We start from the raw sequence: 21,643 nt of genomic DNA, 5'->3' as shown, positions 1-21,643 counted from the left end.
TCGAATGAAAACGAAAACGTACCGATTATATCGTTGGCACTACTTCCAGAATAATATCATTTAATAATTTGAATTTTATGTTCAGTTGTAAAGGTTACCATTTTCCTAACTGGAAATATCAATTGCATTATTTTTTTTGCGAATAAAACCAGAATTATTATTTATTTATTTATTTATTAACGGGATGACCCCATTTTTTTACAAAATAATTAACAACGTAAAATATCCTAACCATAACACAAATACTAAAACTAAATATTAAATAATTATTAAATATTGTTAAACAATTATTAAATTACATAAATTAAATTTTTCTGGGAATCGTTTTAAAATGAAATTAATACCCCCAAGTTCTTATAAAAATTATGTGAAAACTCCCAAGTTGAAGGTCACTCATCTTCGATCCCTAATATACTCAGTCAAACAGTGCTTGAATCTTACAGATTTTATATCCAGCAGATCCGACATCCTGATAGGGTAAAAGGAAGGGGAGAAAGAAAGAAATATCCAGCAGATCATAAGATTGACTAAAGTCATTTCCCAGTATCTGAATTCTGATATGGGAATTTGGCATAGTTAGTGTGATAGTGTTTTATAGAGAACAAAGACATTTCTTTAAGAATTCTAGTGCTACATCTAAAGTTGATAGGACCTAATAAATCAGAACAGTCAGTTGTATGATTAAGTAGTTTATAGAGAAAGACTAGATCGCATTTTAGTTCTATAGTTTTCTAAGGAACTGATATTTAGCCTTGACCTTAGTTCAACCAAAGACAAGTTCTTTAAGTTTAATCTATAAGCACAAATCCGGAAAAACTTATTTTGAATTTTTTCGAGGGTGTAAATATGGTTAAAATAGTATGGTGACCATTCTCTAGAAGCATAAGACAGGATGCCACAAATAAAAGTAAGATATAAAATTCTATATGTGGGTACCGAAATATCTCAAGAATTTCTTGTGATAAAACCTAGATTGATTGTGATTTCATTACTAATGAAAAAGTAGACGTATATTTGATGTTTCCCTTATCAAAACTGAATGTCACTTTAACAAAACTACAATTCAATCTAATGGCTGTTAAAAACAAGCTCGTATGTCGGTACTAGTTTCATACTATATTCGGCTTCTCTTTGCTAGTAGAACAACCTCATACTGTTCTTTTCGCACTAATTATGCGTGCTATATACAGTTTTCAGATTACCACAACTGTATAGTATTTTTTTGCTACTAACATTTATATATTAGCTTATTCTTAATGTAAGCTTAATTTATTCTAAACAAAAAAAATTGAAAGACAAACAATTATAAAAAATCTATTATTTGTAATATTTGGAACATGAACATGTATTTAACCAGACTTGGAACATGGAAATTTGGTTAAAATTATAATTAATTGGGCAATTGTTACAAACCATTATGTATTTCTGCATTTCCTGTAACAGAGTTCTCTGAGGGAATATTTACTTCACTATTGTGAACAGTGTCGGCAAAAGAAGTTAAAGGCATTGTAATACTTTTATTAGAAGTAAATCAACAAATCAAAACAACTACATGGCACTATACTAACACTTATTTTGCATTATTTACCTAGGTAAAAAAGTAAATACTGTTTACCTACAGAGAGAAAATTTACTTCTTGTAGTAATTAAATAAACAATAGTAATTTTTCATGTTAGTAGTAAAAAAATCTATTTATTGATCCAAACGATTAATTTATTTTTTATAGATTTATTTGAAATATTTTATAACTTGATTCTCAAGTTCATTTATTTTTTGGGACAAACGATAATTTTCATTTCTCAATTCCTTTACTTTTGATCTGAGAACTTCCTTCCTTGGAGTATGGGAAGATAGAAGTAAAGGTGTTTGAGTGCTCAATGTTGGAGAAAATTCTGACAGTGGTGAAGTTGATTTATCTACATTATCTGTAAACAGAAAAAAATGTATTATACATAAGTCAATACTCTTGTAATAATAGAAAAAAGTCCAATTTAGAAATGTTATAATGTATTGTATATTTCTTTTGGAAAAAGAGTGCTAATTCTATCACTTGTTATGAATGAATCCTCTGAATGTTTACTACTAGTATTAAAATTCATATAACTTTCAACAACTTTTATTTTTAACTGTTTTTTAAAAATAGGATTATACATAGAGTGGATCAAACAGACTAAATAACCATGTATAACCTGTAGAGCATTCTTAACTTTGATATATAATAACATAAGGAACACTATTTAAAATTGAAACATAGGTTTCAATAGTTTAGAAACCTCCTTTTAATTTTAATAACGTTTTGCACTTGATGTCTTATAATGAAACATTAATATCTGATATTAAAAATATATCTTTTTGGGATAACCAACATATTTAAAACTTCACTGTCCAATGAATCACATATGATTCAAATAGCGTGGTTATATGCTAAATGGATTATATATAATCCATTCATGATTCAAATGTGATTCAAGAGTAGGTCATGATATTTAATATTAAAATAACATTGGACTTGGAGACTCTTCGTAGCTATTACCATTTAGACAGTGAAGTTTTAAAAATAATAGATAAGTATTTACCAAAAAACACTAATAGAAAATGACTTACCTAAAAGTGAATATGAATGATCACGGTGATTGTCTGAGGATCCCTGCATACATAAAAAAATGGTAGGAACTGCAGTAGGCTTAAGCCTGTTACGGAGATAAATTTAAGAAACAATTGTCATCAAAATGTAGATGACAAAGTTGATAACTTTTATGAAAAGCTGGAAGCTTTACATATAAATCCTCCCATCCAGCAGCTCGTGCCCAGGTTTCTGCCCTGAAACAAATATATTTTAAGAATTTGAAAATTATTGAAAATATATACAAAAGTAAGTACACAAATATTATTTTAATAGTTGTAGAGGTACAGCAAAAAGTAGGGGTCTTCAAAAATGAACCTGTCTTAAATCATTTAAACTTGTAATTTACGTTTATTAGTTACGGATATTGACAAAAGAAATACATACCTTTGAGGATCCTTGGGAAACGTAAAAAACGTACCTCCCGTCTTCGAACGTGAATTTTTGCAAGTGTTCACAGCACAATGGTCTCCAGGCATAATGAAATTACAAATATCTCTTGGAAACCACAAAACTAATATTTACCTACGTATATAATATACGAAGTTGAAATTTGATAATACAATTTAGTTCTAAAAAGAATTATTTTTAGACTTAATTAAACGAAAAATAAAACGACACAGAAGTAAACAAACAAATCACGACAGATGACTACACGTCACATTAATACCAGTCTGATGTCACAAGATTTCGGTCTGTTTTCAATATGGCGATATGGCCTGCGCTAAATGATGCGCGTACTTTTTCCCGCCTGTCGAGTGTCCATACTATTTCTTTTTATACTATGATATAAGTAATATGCTATCTGTATCACCAACATCATTTTCTCTACTTAAATGGAACAGCTTTATGCATAAAAGCTTTTTTATTGTGTTGGTATAGGATTAATACGATATAGTGAGCATAGTCTATGGTATTAGTCTCTAGTAGATTTTTTCTGTTGCATCTACCATGCCTAGAAAACATAAAGAATAAATTATAATAACGTGCACTAAATTTTAAAACAACAACAGCTTTCTGAAACTAATCATGTTATGTTTATCATATTTTAGTTATTGTTCAGAAGCTATTTTCTTGTGATATTTTAAAATTATTTACTATCCTTAATGTTGAAAATGTTTATTTTGACTTTTCAACTTCTACTTTGGAACTTGTTCCCAAAATACAAATTAAACAAATTATTCTGTTTTGACATTTAGAAATATATTCTTCCAATAATTTAATTTTATCTGCTTCATTCATATTCACAATTTAGACATAAATTATAAATTTTAAAGTATATGACTTTAACATGATTTTGAGGTGCATCTTGGGACGACTTTATTGGAGAATAGTTCATCCGATTACATGAAATTAACTTTTGAGTTATTTTGAGACTGAAACAAATAAACATAAACAAGAATGACAAGAACTAAATAAAAAACATTTTGAGTTTTGTATTTAGTGGAGGAAAATATTGCCATTATAAAAAAAACTTTAAATTTGAGCCAAGTTTAAGATGAAATTCTATAGGAATTAAAACATTAACATATTGTAGAACATGCTTAAACAACCTTCTTAGGTAGATACATAGCGCTAGATTAGTATTTGTTTTCTTCCGCAGTCATCCTTAGCAAACCCCGAAACGTCTAGTGCCTCATCTGACCAGACAAGCTGTCTATTTCAGAGCGATCTGAGCAAGAAGAAGGGAGATTTCGTCTTTCAGACCGGCCACGTCATCGAGATAGTCACCAAGCTGTTTCTGGTCGTTCAAAATGCGACAGGGAAGCCGCCAGAAGTTAACATTACTACAGAGTAAGTTCAATAAAGTTTATAGTTATTGAGGTGAGTAGGAAAAATAGTTGTGTGATCTTTGTTGTCATGGCATTTTTTACAACTATTCGACTCTTCCTTCCAACCACCTCTTAAATTATTTGATTTGTTGTTTATTTATTAGACTACTCAATAAAATATAAACAAAGGAGCAAATGGAAACCTTATTTTTATGCAAGTTTCGTTAAAATATCTGATATTAATGATGCTTTTATTAACTTGGGACAGCTTTCAAATGTTAGCTATAGGTCTTTAAACTTAAATTCAGTTAATTTTTCTTCAATAATATATTAAATTAAGATAACTCGGTTTATGCAGAAGAATTTTAAAGGTCTATAAACAATAAAGTGTTACACCCAGAAGGAATTATTTCTTGAACTAATTTTTTGGCAACAGAATGACTATATTTAAAACATGCTATGATAACAATACCAATGTTTTATCTTTTCTACTTTTTGTAAAAAAAAGTTTTATCTTTAATTTTTTTTGTGAAGTGACCGATTTGTAAAAACCGGTTCGTATAGAAATTTTTAGTTATTATTCTTCAGTCTAAGAAAATGCCTCGAGTTCGAAGACAGTAAAATTACCACCAGTTAACGATTTTGACAGGGGAGAATTATTGCGTATAGAGATATGAGTTTGTCGAATCGCGAAATTGGCCGTCGCATTAATTGTACGGCAATGACGGTTATGCGTGTCTGAGCTTCGTGCCCTCCAAAATAAATTGGCAGGACCCTGGTCTTCCTGGCCTTTCGGCATACGACCGTTAACGAAACCTCTGCCCCTACGAGTCCGACACCAAAGTGAAGGTGCCACGCCACGTATGCAAAAATAAACGTTTCTCTCTGTCTCTACCACTCTTGAATCTTCCGGTGGGTACGTGCCGGGCACCCACACCACGCCTGACACAAGGCCAGGAGAGGTATGTACGGGCCCAGCTCGTTCAACCTCACCAGGCTCTTTTGGAATGAGAGTAGAGTGGTCCCACGAGAGTCTCGTCTCGGATACTAGGAGTGTAGACCGGTGACCGTGTCGCCGAAGCGACCGTGTGCGTTTCTACAAACCCGACACCTGAAGCGACGGCTCTCCACCTCCCGATTCCTACCCATTAGTCGCCTCTTACGACAGGCAGGGCTTTCTGACCCCGGCCGTATTCTTATCTCCGCGAGCCGGACGGAGGGTTATGCGTGTCTGTCGTGTGTGGACAAACGAAGGTAGAGGAACACAAAGACGATCAACTGGTCAACCGAGGCGTACCACAGAGCGTCAAGATAGGCGCTTTAGATTAATGGCTCTGCGAGACCGTTTTACTACTACGCGTCAAATTACTGACTAATGGTTTTAAGTAGTAGGTAGACCTGTTAGTATGCGTAGACTATACCGTCATATTCGAGCCTTTGGACTGGTTTAATTCCGCCCACAACTAGTGGTTCCTTTGACTGCGGACCGCTGTCATCAACGTTTGAATTGGTGTAGGGAATGACAGCATTGGGTGGCAGAATGGCGTAATGTAGCATTCAGCGATGAATCACGATTCTGTTTAGGGATGCATGATGGTCGTAGGATGGTAAGACGCCACCGTGGAGAGCGACGGGATATCGGGTTTGCTGTTGAGAGGCATGTACACAGAACAGTTGGAGTAATGCCCCCAGTTTGGGGGGCTATTGCCTATGGTAGTCCATCACTACCTGTGTTTATTCGAGGCAATATGACAGCTGCGCGTTGTGTTGATGACATCGTACAAACCACTTTACTGCCTTATCTCGACGGCCGTCGAGAGTCCTTTTTCAGCAAGACAACGCGCGTCCCCATATTGCCCGTCAAACTATGGACTTTCTATAAGAAGCTGGAGTTAATGTTTTGCCCTGGCCGCCCCGTGTTCCGGATTTGAATCCTATCGAACATGTATGGGATATGATGGGAAGGAGACTGTCCACTTTGTACCATCTTCCACATACTCTGGTACAGTTAATACATGAAGTTCAAGTTGCTTGGAACGAGGAGCCACAGGCAGACATCGATCATCTCATTTTGTCAATGCCTAGACGTATACAGGAGTGTATTCAGCTACGGGGTCGCCAAAGACATTTTTTTTTTTTTTTATTACTTGTTATTAAAAATTCTTGACAACGTTATCGTTTCATTCTTGAAGTAAATCTACCATGTTGCCAAAAAATTAATTTCAAGAAATTATTCCTTCTGGGTGTAACACTTCTAATGTCACTGAGTATACTATATGAAGCCAGTAACTCAGAACTTAGGAGTCCTATGTAAACATTAGATTTGAAATATGTTAAATAATATTGAAGTATATAATTCCTAATAGCTGCCAGCAAAATTAAGATAGCCATGTTAATCGCCAATATCCGGAACGTATAGTCTCCGTAAGAGGAAGACGCATTTCGGATCACTTTTAATATTAGAAAGGAAAAATCCAGTCATATGCTTAAGTGCAATAAATGACTTTTAAATCTTTTTCACCATACTGATTAGAATTCCAAGGAATAGCGCAGAAATGATTGCACAAACGAAAACGATGTTAGATCACCGCATGGTATCACCCATGTTGTTTTGAGTGTTATAATGTTTCAAGCGTCGTATAAGATAATAATAGATCTGCGGCTTTGAGTAAGTCGCTTTCTATATTTCATTGTACCCTAGAAGTCAAGGGCTCCAATGGCCTGTAGCGCTGCTATATAACTAAAAATAGTTTAGGGATTTGGTAATTAAGTAAAATTAAAAGTCTAAATAATCAAATACCTTGTTTATGTTTTACTTACAGATACTGGACTGTAAAACGGCTTGGAAAAAATAATGTCCAGCTGCCGACGCCGACGATGGCGCTACTGGTACTCGACTAATCTCGAACGAACATTGATAGCAACACGTTGGCACATTGCTCGAGCGATTGCCGTCATTTTTGATGTGATATTACGCTTCAATAGATTAGCGGTTTATTCCAATATACCTTACTTTTCAAGTCTTCTCACAGAGGGAGTAATAGCAAAGTTAATAGTTAAGAGGTCTGAGATCAGGATTTTCTTTTTCTCATCAGGATCAGGATCAGGAAGCAGTATATTGTAAACTGGTCATATTGTAGTCAATTGACTTATTGTACATTTACTATTCATTCATGTGCCCATGCCAGAATTCTGGAATTATTTCGAAGCTGGAGCAGATCTAGTGGGTGGGTATGATGTTATTAGAGTCACTTGATGTCTCCAAAAAACGTTTGATGCCTGCGATCAAACACTTCGCTGCAAAATCTGCAGTTTAAGTCTCCATGAAACAGCCCTATTTTATGCAGGTGTCCCTTGGCTGCCTGTTATGACTTTGAGTTGATTCCAGCTTGTTTTACGCAGTACTTCAGTCCTATTTGCGCTTGCCCATTCAATATGCATGTGTAACCTACAGCCTACTGGTTTATGTATTTTCTCTGGCCCATCCCTCTCGTGGACATGTGTCCACTTAGAAAGGTACTCTAGGCCTGAATTTAGGTATCGTATGGTCAGAAGTTATCCATTCGGTATTCCTGATTTCATTTATGATATTGTTATGTCCTGATCTAACCACGTTAGTTCAAGTTTTCTCACAGTATATAATATCCTATTCCCGCCTCCCCTTTATAATGATATAAAGAGGAGGGAGATCCAGAGAGCCTCCATAGCTGCTGTTAATGTGCCTCTCAGGGCTCTTGTGACTACAAGACAAGCAAGTCTTTGCCCCTTGTTTAATTTGAGAATGGCACTTTTTTGCAGCACATTTGCCCACCATACCAGTGATGCATATGTAATTGTTGGTTTTATTACCATATTATAAATTATATGTAACATGTCTGGTTTTAAAACCCCACATTTTTTCGGGAATGTGTCTTGGCTACCATTAACGTAGTTACCTACCGCTCTCTTGGTTATTCATTATATCTACCGACTCCAAGTAATGCTCGAGTCTAAGGTGGGTACATTACTTCACTAGTCAAATTTAAAGAGATCAGAATTCCTGGTATATATCAGAATTTAGAAGTATGACTGTCACAGTCACTGTCCATATTGACTGTTCGCCTGCGTTCGTTCTCGTGGACAAATAGACCGATAATGCCTTTGCCGGAAATTGCAGCTTAGGCTATGATCTATGGTCTATCAAGTGATGGCTGATGTTTCTGTTTCGGATTCTTTCTGTTCGATAGCGACAATTATTGACATGTCAGTTCAAATAAGAGTTGGCTTCGTCGCTGAACGATATTTCGAAAATTAGTGAGCCTCTGTATCATTTCCTTTTCAAATCGTTAGTCAATTAGTTTAAGGGGTTACATAGGTCTTGTATTTTCAAAAAATCGATTTTTTTACTCCATATGAAAGTTTAGTACTTCAAAAGTATTCACACCAAATTTGAATTATATTCAAGCAATATTACTGGAGTTTTAATAGAGATTTGAATACCGCGCAGTCGGTACGTACGCTCTCAGTTTAAAAACTTCCAACGCGTTTTTCTCGAAACTTATTTTGCGTGCGGTAGGCACGATTTCTCGAGAACGAATCGATCGATTTTGCTGAAACTTTGCACAGTTCATCTTTATAGTACTGTTTCGTGATTGAATGAAGGAATCGAAAATAAAATGAGGTTTAAAGTTTTGAAATAAATTTGAATTAATTTTCGTCTCAAATTTTTTAGCATTCTTCCGCTTCTCATCGTTTTTAATACATTTTTTTAGTATTAAACAAAAATGAGTTGACCGATTGAAAATCCCTTAAAGTTAAAGTGTGGTTAAAATATGGTCGGAGTAATTCATCTATTAGTTTAAAAGTTATTCAATTTGTTTATCCCAAATAACTTTTCTTTACAATAAAATAAGTGAGAAAAAATGAACTTACAATGTTTCTACGGGTAGCATAAGCAAGAGAGAGTTATTCTATCAAAAGAGTTTAAAAACAGTTATAAAAAACTATTTCCAACATTGCTAAACGTAATTACAATTGTTTACTTATAAACATTTAGAATAACTTTTTCGCTATTACCCGGGAAAAATTTATTTTTGGACAGAAATATCTGGACATTGTATGAGATATAAATAAGGACACTTATTTAATTGTAGTTTTAATATGTATCTTACAGCAATATAGCAACTTTCATTTATTAAATTTTTTTTAGGTTTGAAGCCAACTTTGGCTCCCAGACGGTAACGTTTACGTTCAAATGCGGTCTACCGGAAGTCCAGCCAGGTCAGATAAGAGTATTACGAAAAGCCAACAAGATGGAGGTACTCGTTTGACATTTAGCCAGACATATCTACGCCTATGTCGAGACCAGCATAACAGACACTGCCATTAGGAAATTTTTTCACTTCTTTCTTTCGTTGCACAATTGTTTCGTTCTATAAAATGGATCTTTCCTGAAGTTCAAACGCTCAAATCACATAAACGACGTATAAAATTTAGTTATGAGGTTACTGTAACGAAAAAATAGAAAAGGAGATTGCTTGGAACGTTACGCTGTCATTTTTAGTTAGGTCTTGATTCTAATAAAACCGAACATGCCATTCTTAAATTTTAAATAAGAATTTCTCTTGATTTGACCAAAGATCTTAATTATTTGCCTTATTATCAATAATCAATTAAAGCTACCTAATAACTAATCCAAAATTATTTCAAATGGATCTAGTTTTAGTTAAAATAATAAAGAAAATTGAATCTGTTTAGAATCAATATCTAACCTCAAAAAAATGGACAGTGTGATTTCACAATAACATGACATAATTATTTTATGTGTAGTATGTTTGAAATTTGAAATCATTGGAATTACGATACATTATTAAATAATAATATTAAAACATTTTGAACATAATATTAAAATTGAACACTGTTACATCGACAAATACTCCCAATTTTAGGAACGTTCCACTTCTCGATCTTAAATTAACTGTGCATACGAGTTCTTCTACAATTCCGCATATGAAAAACAGAATGATAACCTGCACGTTCAGCTTTTATTATATTTTCTGACACTTATTAACAATACAAACAATTAAATTGAATTAATACAATATATTTCATGTATTTCTTTTCATTTTTTTATACAATTCAATAAACAAATAAAACGAATACATTTTTTAAAATCTGTTAACTGCCAGTAGTAGCTGAACCGGATCTGAAGAATATGTTGGATGCAAAGCAATTCGAAGAGCAAGATTCTGGTAATTTCTTAAGAGTATTTTCCCATCACTTACTAATGCTTTATCAGCAGACGAATTCTGGTTATTCTGTTTTTTTAATTCTAAAGGTAGCTTCACTTACAGCTTTGTAACTTGTAAACTGTTGGTCCGATTGAGCACAAATTTTGAAAAGTGACATTTTATGGGTATATGTTGATTTCTTATTAATAGCGTCATCTAAATGGCAAGCTTAGGACTTAGTGAGTTATGTTAGAGCTTGGTACAGTATTAAAAGTAAATTCAAAGCAACAGAACGTGTAGGAAAACTTTATAATATTAACAAAATCAAAAATAGAATTTATTTATAATATCTGTTGGTGGTTTGAGTGTTTATCCTTGAGGAATATCGGTATTCGAAAAGAGGAACATTAGGCACGGTAAATTTAGAATAATATAAAAGATGTACATAATGAGAAAATCTAAGGATGTTAGATGGTTACTCACTGAAAAAATATTTAATATTTCTCAGAAGAGAACCTTAATTTATAGTGGCTAGAGCTTTATTTTAGTTAAAGAGCTAAAACGGTTTGTGCCAAAACTGTAACTTAACTTCTATTAATAATCAGAATATTTATATAAGTTTTCTTTTTAAAAGTTTCTAATAGTATTTCGTGCATTGGAGTATTCTTTACAATGCATTTAAAGAAAACGTTAGTGTTCATATCTAGTGCCAAAGTAATGCCAAATTTTTGAAACAATAAACTTTGCCTCATACGATTAAAGCACTATTAAATCTCCACAAGATTTTATTACAACACAATGGAAATATTGCTATTATAAATAGAGATTAGTTGCAATTTCGTCGACTGCTACACATCTATCATAAGCACTGACTTTTACGATTACTTTGCTTCTTTTATTAATGAATTTTGGCGAGTTGTTCTTTATCTTGAGTTGTTATTATAGTATAGTGTATAGTTTACACTTGTTTTTTGTATTCCATTCTTAGTTATTCTCTTTCGTATATTACATCATTGGCACAAAATATACACAGAATTCAAATTCAAGTTAAAAACAGTGTTTTTAGTAACAGCTATTTTGACAGCTGTCAATAATGTTTGGAAATTGTGCGTGCAGATATATTTTGAAAATCGTGTCTCTGTTCTACTATTGAGATTCTGAAATTGAACCGTATCCTATTTGGACGTCCCTTGTGTGGTTACATCACTCAAATCATGTTTTTATTCGCGCAAGCATAGACCTGTATTTCTTCACTTATCTATATTTTGCGAAAGACCTTGTTTACAAAACTTATTGGTTGACCTACAAAATCCAAGTTGTGTATCAACGGAAGTCACACATCATACATCCGGTTGGTGGGCCTGAAATGAGAATGGATTGTAATCAAAATACTTTTTTTTTATTGATGACAACAAACAGCAGTCATGGCGAGATCCTCTGAATTGTACGTCCTTTTCCCCCTCGAATTACCAGACATGTGCGACCAGCGAACCGATCGAAAACGATCGTTTTGTCCGTATTCATTTAGTGGCTTTTATGTAAGGTGCTAGTTACTACTAAGTGTCAGTGTTATCTATTATTCCACAGATCTGCGCCCGCTATTGTTTCGACGCATTCATTTATTTTAGCAATTTCGTCAAACGTAACTTCACCAGAATCGGCGTTTAATGTAGCTTATTTGTGCTTAAATGATTCCTTCATAATAATAACTACCACGTTTTGGCGTGTTTGTAAAAGTGTGCGGTATTCTTTATGTCCAATTAGTTTCTTCAAAAATGATGCCGATCGGAACGTTGCAATCAATAACCACCGCTGTAGAACCATAATCAAGATTTTTTTGACTCAAGAATTTAATCGTTTTAACGCTTAAGCTGTGTACACTAAATTTTAATAATAAAGCGAAACCTACATTTGGGATAACACTCCTACAGTGTTTTACGCTAAAGTATATCCACTGATACCCTGAATCGATGAAATCGTTAAGAAACTACGTACCAAAAACTATTATGTTTATATACAGCCAGGCGGCGAATTAGCGTTAAAGAACCCACTAAAGGGGTCAAAGGAATAACTTAGCCTACTCGCTGACAGCAAAGCTCTAGATGAATTTTCGAATGCTCAGGGCCATTTTGCGATATCACAAAATATAATGGAGAGGCGTACATGAACAAACCCTTATATACCGTCGGATTTCAATACGAAGTTCGACCACGATTTTATCCCTTAAACCCTTAAACCTTTTTGTGTACTGAAAATGTCATATGAGATAAGCAAAAAAAAAGGAAATTTAGGGTTGAACCAGGGTGCGTTAATCGAATTTTCCAAATATTCCGCAACTTTTCCAAGGTAAAAGTTTTCTTTTTCACGATTTGCCGTTATCCCTTTTCTGCAGGTTCCTTATTGTGAAAACTAACAAACTTTCAAGTGGCATGAAAGAGAAAATCACGGAGACTGACCGAAAAACATTACATGTTTAGGTTATAATTAACACCGTTCGGGCACTAGTAGCCCTTATGCCAAAACTTTTGAAAACAGAATCAATACTCCTTTATCGATTCGTAAAATGGTATAAGGGAGACAATTTTTCTACAAAATATTTTCTTTACAAAGGAAAATTCAATTTTCACGCAAATGCCCCCAGGAAACTCCGCAGTTTTCACATATTTTACTCTCTCGTACAAAGATACAAAGGATAAAATCGTGGTCGAACTTCTTCGGAAATCCGAAAACCCTTAGGAAAATCGATTGTAAGACACGGGGATAGAACTAAAAGTACAGATATACGACGGAGATCTAAGCTAAGAGCTAAGAAAAAGAAGAGTACTAAGAAAAAATAGAGTAGTAAAGATGGCAAGAGACGGTTCCTCAATAGTAAGACAATCAATGGGAAGAATACGAAACCAATGGAACGACAATTTACTGAAGGCGCATTGATAGATCAGGTAGAGGCATGTCTACACAAAAAAAAAGAAGAAAAATACTGCTTTTATTAAGACCACAGGACTTTTTTCGAGTTTAATGAAAGGCCAGGGTTTGATACAAGGGTCTCACAACTAAGTACCAGATTCAAGAAGCGTTTCGCTTCTTTAATAGAAGAGAAGACTAAGCAGTATATGAACCACTTTTGTAGGATAATAATTTCGTATTTTGGATTGGGCTCCCTGATTGTGTGATATAACATCACTGACAACCGGTATGTCGTTTTAAATTGGAGTCTGTAAAATACAAATTTTTGTTTGAATCGATTACACACAGTGTTTTTTTTTTCACCTCCTATGTTGTTTTAATAGCTGTAATTAGTTACAGTAAATATAACGGTTCATAGTATCCGAAATGGCTAGTGCTAAATACATTCAAAGCACCGCGAAAAAAGCTGCCAAAGTAAAAAACTCACTACTAGTTCTCACAGAGATAACCAGATAGGCAACCTAACTATCACTTCTAACTAATTGCGTATTAATATATTTTCCGTTGATACACTTGAATATGCGGAGCGTCGATTATTGCAACAATCTTTTAGGAAATCTACCCCCAAACCAGACGTTTAAATTTCTAACCTGTTTCTTAGAAATATTCTTCAAAACATCATATTGTTTGTTGTACTACGTTTGTCCTTAGCGCTTTGTTGATTTGTAGTTTTTACAAATATTAGTCAGAAAATGTTTTTAAAATTTCAGGAAATGGAAAAAGTGTACAGTCTAGAATTGCACATTATTTTGACAATAACAGAACACAAATGAATGTATAATCACTGGGACTTTAACGTGAACGATCTCGCCTCTCCACTGTACGTAACTTTTCCTATTTCATTTTCCATCATGGCTTTGATTAAGCTTAAGATTTCTGTCTAAAAAGAATGGTTCTTGTGTTGTGGTTATAATTGTCATGTAATAAAATTATTGTGGAGAAATATCACAAATTGCAAAGCTTGAATACAATTCTACACCATATTTTTGCAAAAGTAGTTTTTCAGTGATAATAAAGTCTAAAATCCAAGCTAGAAACAAGGATAAGTGTTGTTTCTGTTCGTTATTTCCTCCTAGAGCGAGCAAGTAGTTGAATACGTTAAAGTTTTTTGTTATAGAGATGGGAGATACCTGTAAGACCACGTTTGATTTGTTATTCGGTAATGTCACAAGACTTATTGAAAAATATTATATCTGATATAATGCTATAACTTCCTACTTTCCTTCATATTTTACAATCAAAGTTTTCAGCATCTAAAACAATTTCGTACCTTTCTGATCTCGTACTTCGTTAGTGCATTGATGTTGTGCTGTCTTTGTTCGTAATAAATGTCAGTAGCGGTATTTAACGTGTAGAATATGTAGGTTTCCGATTTATATTGGATATAATTTGAAATTATAACAAGATTATAATAATCGACAACCTATCACTTAACCGAGCTAAAATCACCAAAAGATCATTTATTCCTTGTCTCAGATTTTTGAGATATAAAAATTGTAAAGCACGTGGTGTTCGTGTGTATTAAGGTATAAAAAATGCTTATTAAAAGCTTAAAATTTTCATTGTAAAGAAGATCTTTTCGGAATTAAATCATTCCATCATCAGTTTAATAAAAAGTTGTTAAAAACATTGTATGGCCACATAAAAACATTGGAAGGACATCTGTATTAAAAAATCCTCATGGTATTTATCAAGGTAAATGCAATAGACTGTTAACTTGATTATTAAAAACTGAAAATGGGGGCATCTTACATGACCCCCTTTAGTTGGTGAGGTTTTATAGACTTACATTACCTCTGATCTGTTCTGGAGTCTTGGGCTAACTGACTCTTGAGTTAGCCCAAGACTCCAGAACAGATCAGAGGTAATGTAAGTCTATAAAACCTCACCAACTAAAGGGGGTCATGTAAGATGCCCCCATTTTCAGTTTTTAATAATCAAGTTAACAGTCTATTGCATTTACCTTGATAAATACCATGAGGATTTTTTAATACAGATGTCCTTCCAATGTTTTTATGTGGCCATACAATGTTTTTAACAACTTTTTATTAAACTGATGATGGAATGATTTAATTCCGAAAAGATCTTTACAATAAAAATTTTAAGCTTTTAATAAGCATTTTTTATACCTTAATACACACGAACACCACGTGCTTTGTATTCAACAGGTATACTAGCCACTCCTGGATATTTCCACTTCATGGTTTGTTCCAGTTTCACTTTTATTTATAAAAATTGTGTTTAAACGATAATTCCATCTGTTTTATCGATCTAAGAATAGCTTTTAATGACATGCTTATACAAAAAAAATAACACTTTTCACTAGCTAAAAATAACAGATCGTAATTGATGTAGAAACCAAATAACTAGAAAAACTGAAGAGAGGCTCGAACTAGCGATATCAGGGTTTAGGAACATTTATGCGATACAATTTAAAAGGTCAGGAATTGATTTAAAAAATGTCAGTTGGTCCCGTTGATTGGTCAGTAATAGGTTAAATTTAATTTAATTTTTAAATAATTCATTAATTATTTAAAAATTTTAAGTCATTTCATTAAGAAAATACTCCAAAGTATGAAAACATCACGGAACATCACTTTAAATTCTGAAGCTTTGATTTAAAAGATCATCAGGAAATGAATATTTCATGTTCAATTCAATCGTTTTTACATCCTTCCGGAAGGCGTAAAAGCGCTTTCCGGATCAATTATCCAGGCAAGTAGTGATCCCCGGTTTTTTGGATGATGGGATCAATGAGTTTGTATCTCGTAAAAATGGAGATTATAATTAGGTCATGAATTTCTTTCAGGACCTTTTTGAGAGTTTTTGTTTGTGTTGTTTCTTCACGATTGTTGCTTGACGGAAAGCTGAAATAATAGTATAAACATATAAAATGTGGGAAGTCGAAGCTTAAAGTGCAACTAATGTCATCATTATCATCATTGGCTCTACAACTCTTAGTGGGTCTTGGCCTGTTCTAGGATCAGCTTCCGTTTCTTCCTATCCTTCGCTTTGGTTTTCCAATTTCGTACTTTTAACACTCATAGGACCAATCGTTCTCTGGGCCTGCCTCTTCTCCTCACTCAATCCGGTCTTTGGTTATAAATGTGTTTCAACGGCTCCATCTCATTCATTCTCTCTAAGTGACCTAGCCACCGCAGCCTGTTTATTTTGATAGACCTACCAACACTAGATTCACTATAAAAGCGGTAAAGCTAAAAATTATAGCGCATACGCCATAATCCATTCTCCTGTACGTCTTTATAAATGTCTGAGAATTTTACGTTCAAAACAGCCTAAACATTCTTCATCGCTTTTTGTCACCGTCCACGTTTCTGACGCATAAGTGAGGACGGGCTTGATGAGAGTTCTGTATATCAATATTTTCTATCCAATTTTTTTTGTCATTAATCTACAAAATGTAGTGCAGCCAACGTATCTCGTATCCTGCAATGCTGCAATTACCACCCACCGTTTCATCATTTAAACTTTTATATATTTTCAATGTTAGTCCTAATAATTATGCAACCGATAAATCACTCCAACATTTTATGTGTATCATTTTATACGGCACTGAAACCTGCCTGACTGTCAAATATGACGCATTAACTTTACAAACTAGGGATCACATCCCTGCCACCACTATAATCCGTCTTCAATGCTAACCGTCGAGGGTTTCGTCATATGCCGATTAATGCCGTAATGTATATATAGACCGCAAGGGGAATTATAGTGGATTATAGTCGTAAACATAAAAGCTATACTACTATATAAAAGCCACAAAAACACTATACTTTGACTTGCACTATAATGCGATTATAACAAAATTTAAAAAACATCACAAGCAATTTTTAGAACTTTTAGAATTCGATCATGTATTCGAATGGCATGAATATGAAATTTTCTGCTATTACTGAGTCAAACTTATAACGATTCAACGTATATCCTGTATTACACATATCATGCTTCGATTATCCATTCCATTGATTAAAATTACTTGACTAATTATTTATCGTATTTGATTAATTTTAGCTTTTTACTTTCTACACAACATTATCATTTGTCTGAATTTTAATGAAGTAAGTAACATTTTTCAGTAGTTTTGGACTCAATATTAAGTAGTAAGCTGAACAACAAAACTATTTCTGACCAATGAATGGGAAAAATTTATTATTTTTGACCATTTTCTAATCTTTTAGGTTGTGTAATTGTTTATATTAACTTCGCTAGACAGTACTAAAATGAATATTATATGGTATCATCCATTTCTAATGCTGATAAATATTTTTTCAAACTATTTTTAATGTTTCTGTTAAGATTACCTATAAAACTGATATTGTCTCGATTTCTGTTATATTCTCACACCAACTATTGGTTTTATAGGTAAGTTTCTCTTTGAACAAATCTTCGTGATAGATAGATATCCAACGTTGTTAATTTTCTTTTTAGCAAGTGTTCAAGAATTATCAGATAATAGTTGAAATTTTGTGATATCTTAAATACAATTAGTACAACAGGATTATTAGTAATATTTTAAAAGGTAGATACGGTTACAGCTTGATAACTTTTTGACTTGAAGACTTGCAGTTTGTTGGTATTTTTCATAAAATTAAGAGTCGATATTAATCGGTAGGTCACACCCGAAACTTAGAAAACTATTAGCCCTTCGTAATAATGCTGAAGAGGAGGTCGACAATATTGACCCAAATTAATTTCAATATTCTTAAAGTATTGAATATTTTGCAATTATTATAATTATTCGAAATATCCTACTACACCTTGCTCCGATAGTTTAAATTTTTGTTATATCGAATTTACAAATTGAAAAAAAAATCTGTATAATACTTTATGAGTAGATATGAGTACTGAACAAATAAAATAAATATTCTTTATACTTCGATCAAAATTGTGTATCATATTTATAAAATTACTCTAACATATCATAATATACATACGTTTTCTTCTTCTTTTTATGCCCTGCACGATTATCGTGCGTTGGTTATAAAATTGGCTATACTAATTTTGTTGGCGACAGCTCGGAAAAGGGACGCAGAGGATCTGTTAAACCATTCTCTCAGGTCTTAAAGCCATGACGTTCATCTTCGACCTGGCCCTCTTCTTCCATCTATCTTGTCTTCTATTATTTGTTTAAACTACATAAACAATGTGTATTACGTGCTTATCTTACACTTCCTCTTTTAATAATTCCTGAAATTAAAACATTTTATTCAAGAAAATTTTATTTAAAAAATTCTTTTAGAAAATTTAATAATATAAAAAACCCTTTAAATATAATTAAATTAGTTTGAAGTTACATTGTTGCTAATAATATTCTAAAATCAGATTCTACTATTTGGAAGAGTGATTTCATCGATTGAAGGCGAAGAAGTGGGGAAAGACGTATGAAAATCCAGTGGCTTACGCTCATTTTTTATTCAACGTTAATTATATTGTATTTTTTAAATATTATTTGTTTGAAATAGGCCACATTATATTTATGTACAGGTTTTTACTGACGTTTCGATCTCTATATCCAAACACCGTTTTCAAAGATATAAATGATAGTTATATTTAATTTATTTGTTTATTAATATTATATATTTATATAATCTTATATTATTTATTTTCAATTTTTTTTTCTAACTTTGTAAACGGTCTCTGCAATACAGATCGAAACGTCAGTAAATTAAACATTTAAATAGATATATTGTGGCTTATTCCCAACATTATTTCTAAAAATACAGAACGCCACAAGCAAAAAGCTATAGAAAAATAAATATAACTATCATTTGTATATTTGAAAACGGTCTCTGGATATAGAGCTCGAAACGTCACTGAATTAAACTAATGAATAAATATTTTGTGGCTTATTCCCTACATTCCCGTAAAAATACAGAATGCCACAAGAAAAAAGCTATAGAAAAACAGCAATTAAATTTGTAGAAAGCTGATTGATGCTACCCAGCTGTCGCGGAAGTTATGCTAAAACGTCTATTGATGTGACCCGTCCTTAAGGAGTTAAACAATTAAATTTTTTTTAAACAAACTTTTAAGACAATTTCCACACCACCCTGAAGGTATGTCTTTTGGTACGTTACTTTTTTTAAATTGGTGTTAGTCAAGAGCCATATTGTCCCATTAAATAAAATGAACAAAAAAGTTACAATATAAAACAAACAAAAAATAAAATCCTATTCGCTCCGTGCGTGACCATGGTAGGGGTACCTTGAAACGATGCCAGCGTGCGTAGCGGCGAAATATGACACAATTGGCCCTACCTTTTTACGCATAAATTTTATCAAAAATGTGTGCAAATACATGTTGCGTATTTAGTTGTGCTAATAATAGCAAAAATAGTAAGTGTAGTTTTTATAGGTTCCCAAAGATTACATATAAATTAGAGAAAAGAAAAAGATGGATCCGTGCTATTAATATGAAAAAGGAAATATCACGTAACCTCATTTTTATGCAATTGAAATATTTAAATAATTTACCTTAAATGATATTTTATAAGGCTTCAAGCTAACTGCAGAGTGCCTGATGACTTTAGCTTTTATATCACAACTTTTACTATTACTGTTTTTAATTATATGCTCTTTCATGTGAAAAACTTGATTTGCCAGTACTAGATTTTTAACTTTTCTTTTCCGTTTGGGCTTAAAAAGATATATTATGATGAATTTTGAGAAACCCAGTTTTTAATACTACATTTATTTTGTACATAAACTGAAAAAATATAGTTAAAAAGTTAATTATCAATAATTGTCAATTTCGCCTGTATTTAACAATGTCAAACATATGTCATTAATGTCATATGTTTAACCTGAAAATTGGTAGACTCCAAAACTGTCAGATGAAGGCGGTAGGTGTCGCGTCAGTCACGCACGGAGCGAATAAAAACAAAATAAAAATAATTTCTAATGTAACAAAACATTGTACTATTCTATTATTTAAACACAAACACCAAACACTACACACTTACTAAACTATTAGAAAATATTATTCGCTGTCTAGATCTGAAGATGTAGTGCTGCTATCGCTGTTATTATCTTTACCTGATGTAATTATAATTGGCTCTATTAAAACTTCGATGTCAGTATCAAGTTCCCACATATGATGTTCTTCTTTAACTATATGGAATATACATTTAGCCGCGTGCTACTTTTGTTATTGCGTGCTACTTTTCCTTTCACTTGCGCCCAGAAAGTTCAATGGGAAGTTCGCAATGATAAGGTGGTAGATGCAGAACTTTGACACCATAATATGTTACAGTTTCATCCACAGCATATTTAAGATATTCAATGTTCCTTAACCGCGCAATGTCAAGTAGCTGAATTTTGAGCATTGATTCTTCGTATGCAATACCTTTTTCTATAAGTCATTCGTTAATTCTCACTTTCCGCCATGCCGTGTTCGGTAATTGTTCTAGTCTGCGGCTATGATATATAGCACATAACAACCACAGACCCCCGTTTTAATTTTGTTAAGATTCTCTTAAACTAGCGCTCAATAGCTTCGGAAGTCATTTCTTCATGATAATCTCCTGTTTTTCTTAACTTAATTTGAAGCAAACCATCATCAAGGAACTCTCTATCACTTCCTATATGGCTAATGATTAAACCTTTCCTGATGGAGCTTTTAATCCTGTAGACCAGCCTTCTATAAATGCTTCGCGTTTATTTTCTTCTCTACATAATAATTTAATTTTTTTCTAATAACATACTTCTTTTGTTACGTTTTACATATCGAAACTTGAATTCGCGCATAGTCCTGATTAATACTCTACGAGATATCTTAGGTAAGAAGTAATCGTTTTCTAGCTCTTGAGAATTTTTTTTCAGTGTTGGAATTTCACTCCGAAAATAAAATGAATGAATTCTTCGACGTATTATATTTCTTGTCCTGTTATCCAAAACAATGTTTTTTCTATATCTAGTTTTACCTTTTTCTCGCTTTTTATTTTCCGATGTATTTTTAATCACACGATGAATACATCTAACGGATACTTTTGTTTAATTTCTACAAATGTCGACCGCTTGGCTAAAATTTGATGCCATTTTTCTGCCTACAA

At 33.0% G+C, this 21,643-nt stretch overlaps 2 protein-coding genes and 1 long non-coding RNA gene across 3 annotated transcripts in view; 2 read left to right on the top strand and 1 right to left on the bottom strand.

The window, feature by feature from the left end:
• Myo95E (Myosin 95E) overlaps window positions 1-9,961 on the top strand; it is a 135,554-nt gene extending 125,593 nt beyond the window's left edge. The window contains exons 17-18 of the mRNA XM_072544297.1: window positions 4,228-4,418; window positions 9,585-9,961. Coding sequence (XP_072400398.1) covers window positions 4,228-4,418; window positions 9,585-9,705 — 312 coding nt within the window. The 3' untranslated portion in view covers window positions 9,706-9,961. The remainder of the gene's footprint in view (window positions 1-4,227; window positions 4,419-9,584) is intronic.
• Sec31 (COPII coat complex component secretory 31) overlaps window positions 1-21,643 on the top strand; it is a 357,018-nt gene that overhangs the window by 190,888 nt on the left and 144,487 nt on the right. The gene's annotated exons all lie outside the window — the stretch shown is intronic.
• On the bottom strand, window positions 1,667-3,409 carry LOC140439225 (uncharacterized). Its single transcript, XR_011950603.1, has 3 exons — window positions 3,012-3,409; window positions 2,606-2,821; window positions 1,667-1,926 (listed from the first exon to the last, which is right to left on the bottom strand). It is a non-coding gene; the product is annotated as an uncharacterized lncRNA (long non-coding RNA).

The sequence above is a fragment of the Diabrotica undecimpunctata genome, chromosome 1 (assembly GCF_040954645.1).
Source record: "Diabrotica undecimpunctata isolate CICGRU chromosome 1, icDiaUnde3, whole genome shotgun sequence".
Lineage (NCBI taxonomy): Eukaryota > Metazoa > Arthropoda > Insecta > Coleoptera > Chrysomelidae > Diabrotica > Diabrotica undecimpunctata.
Note: the sequence above shows the minus strand (reverse complement) of the source record. Positions and strands in the feature narration are given on the sequence as shown.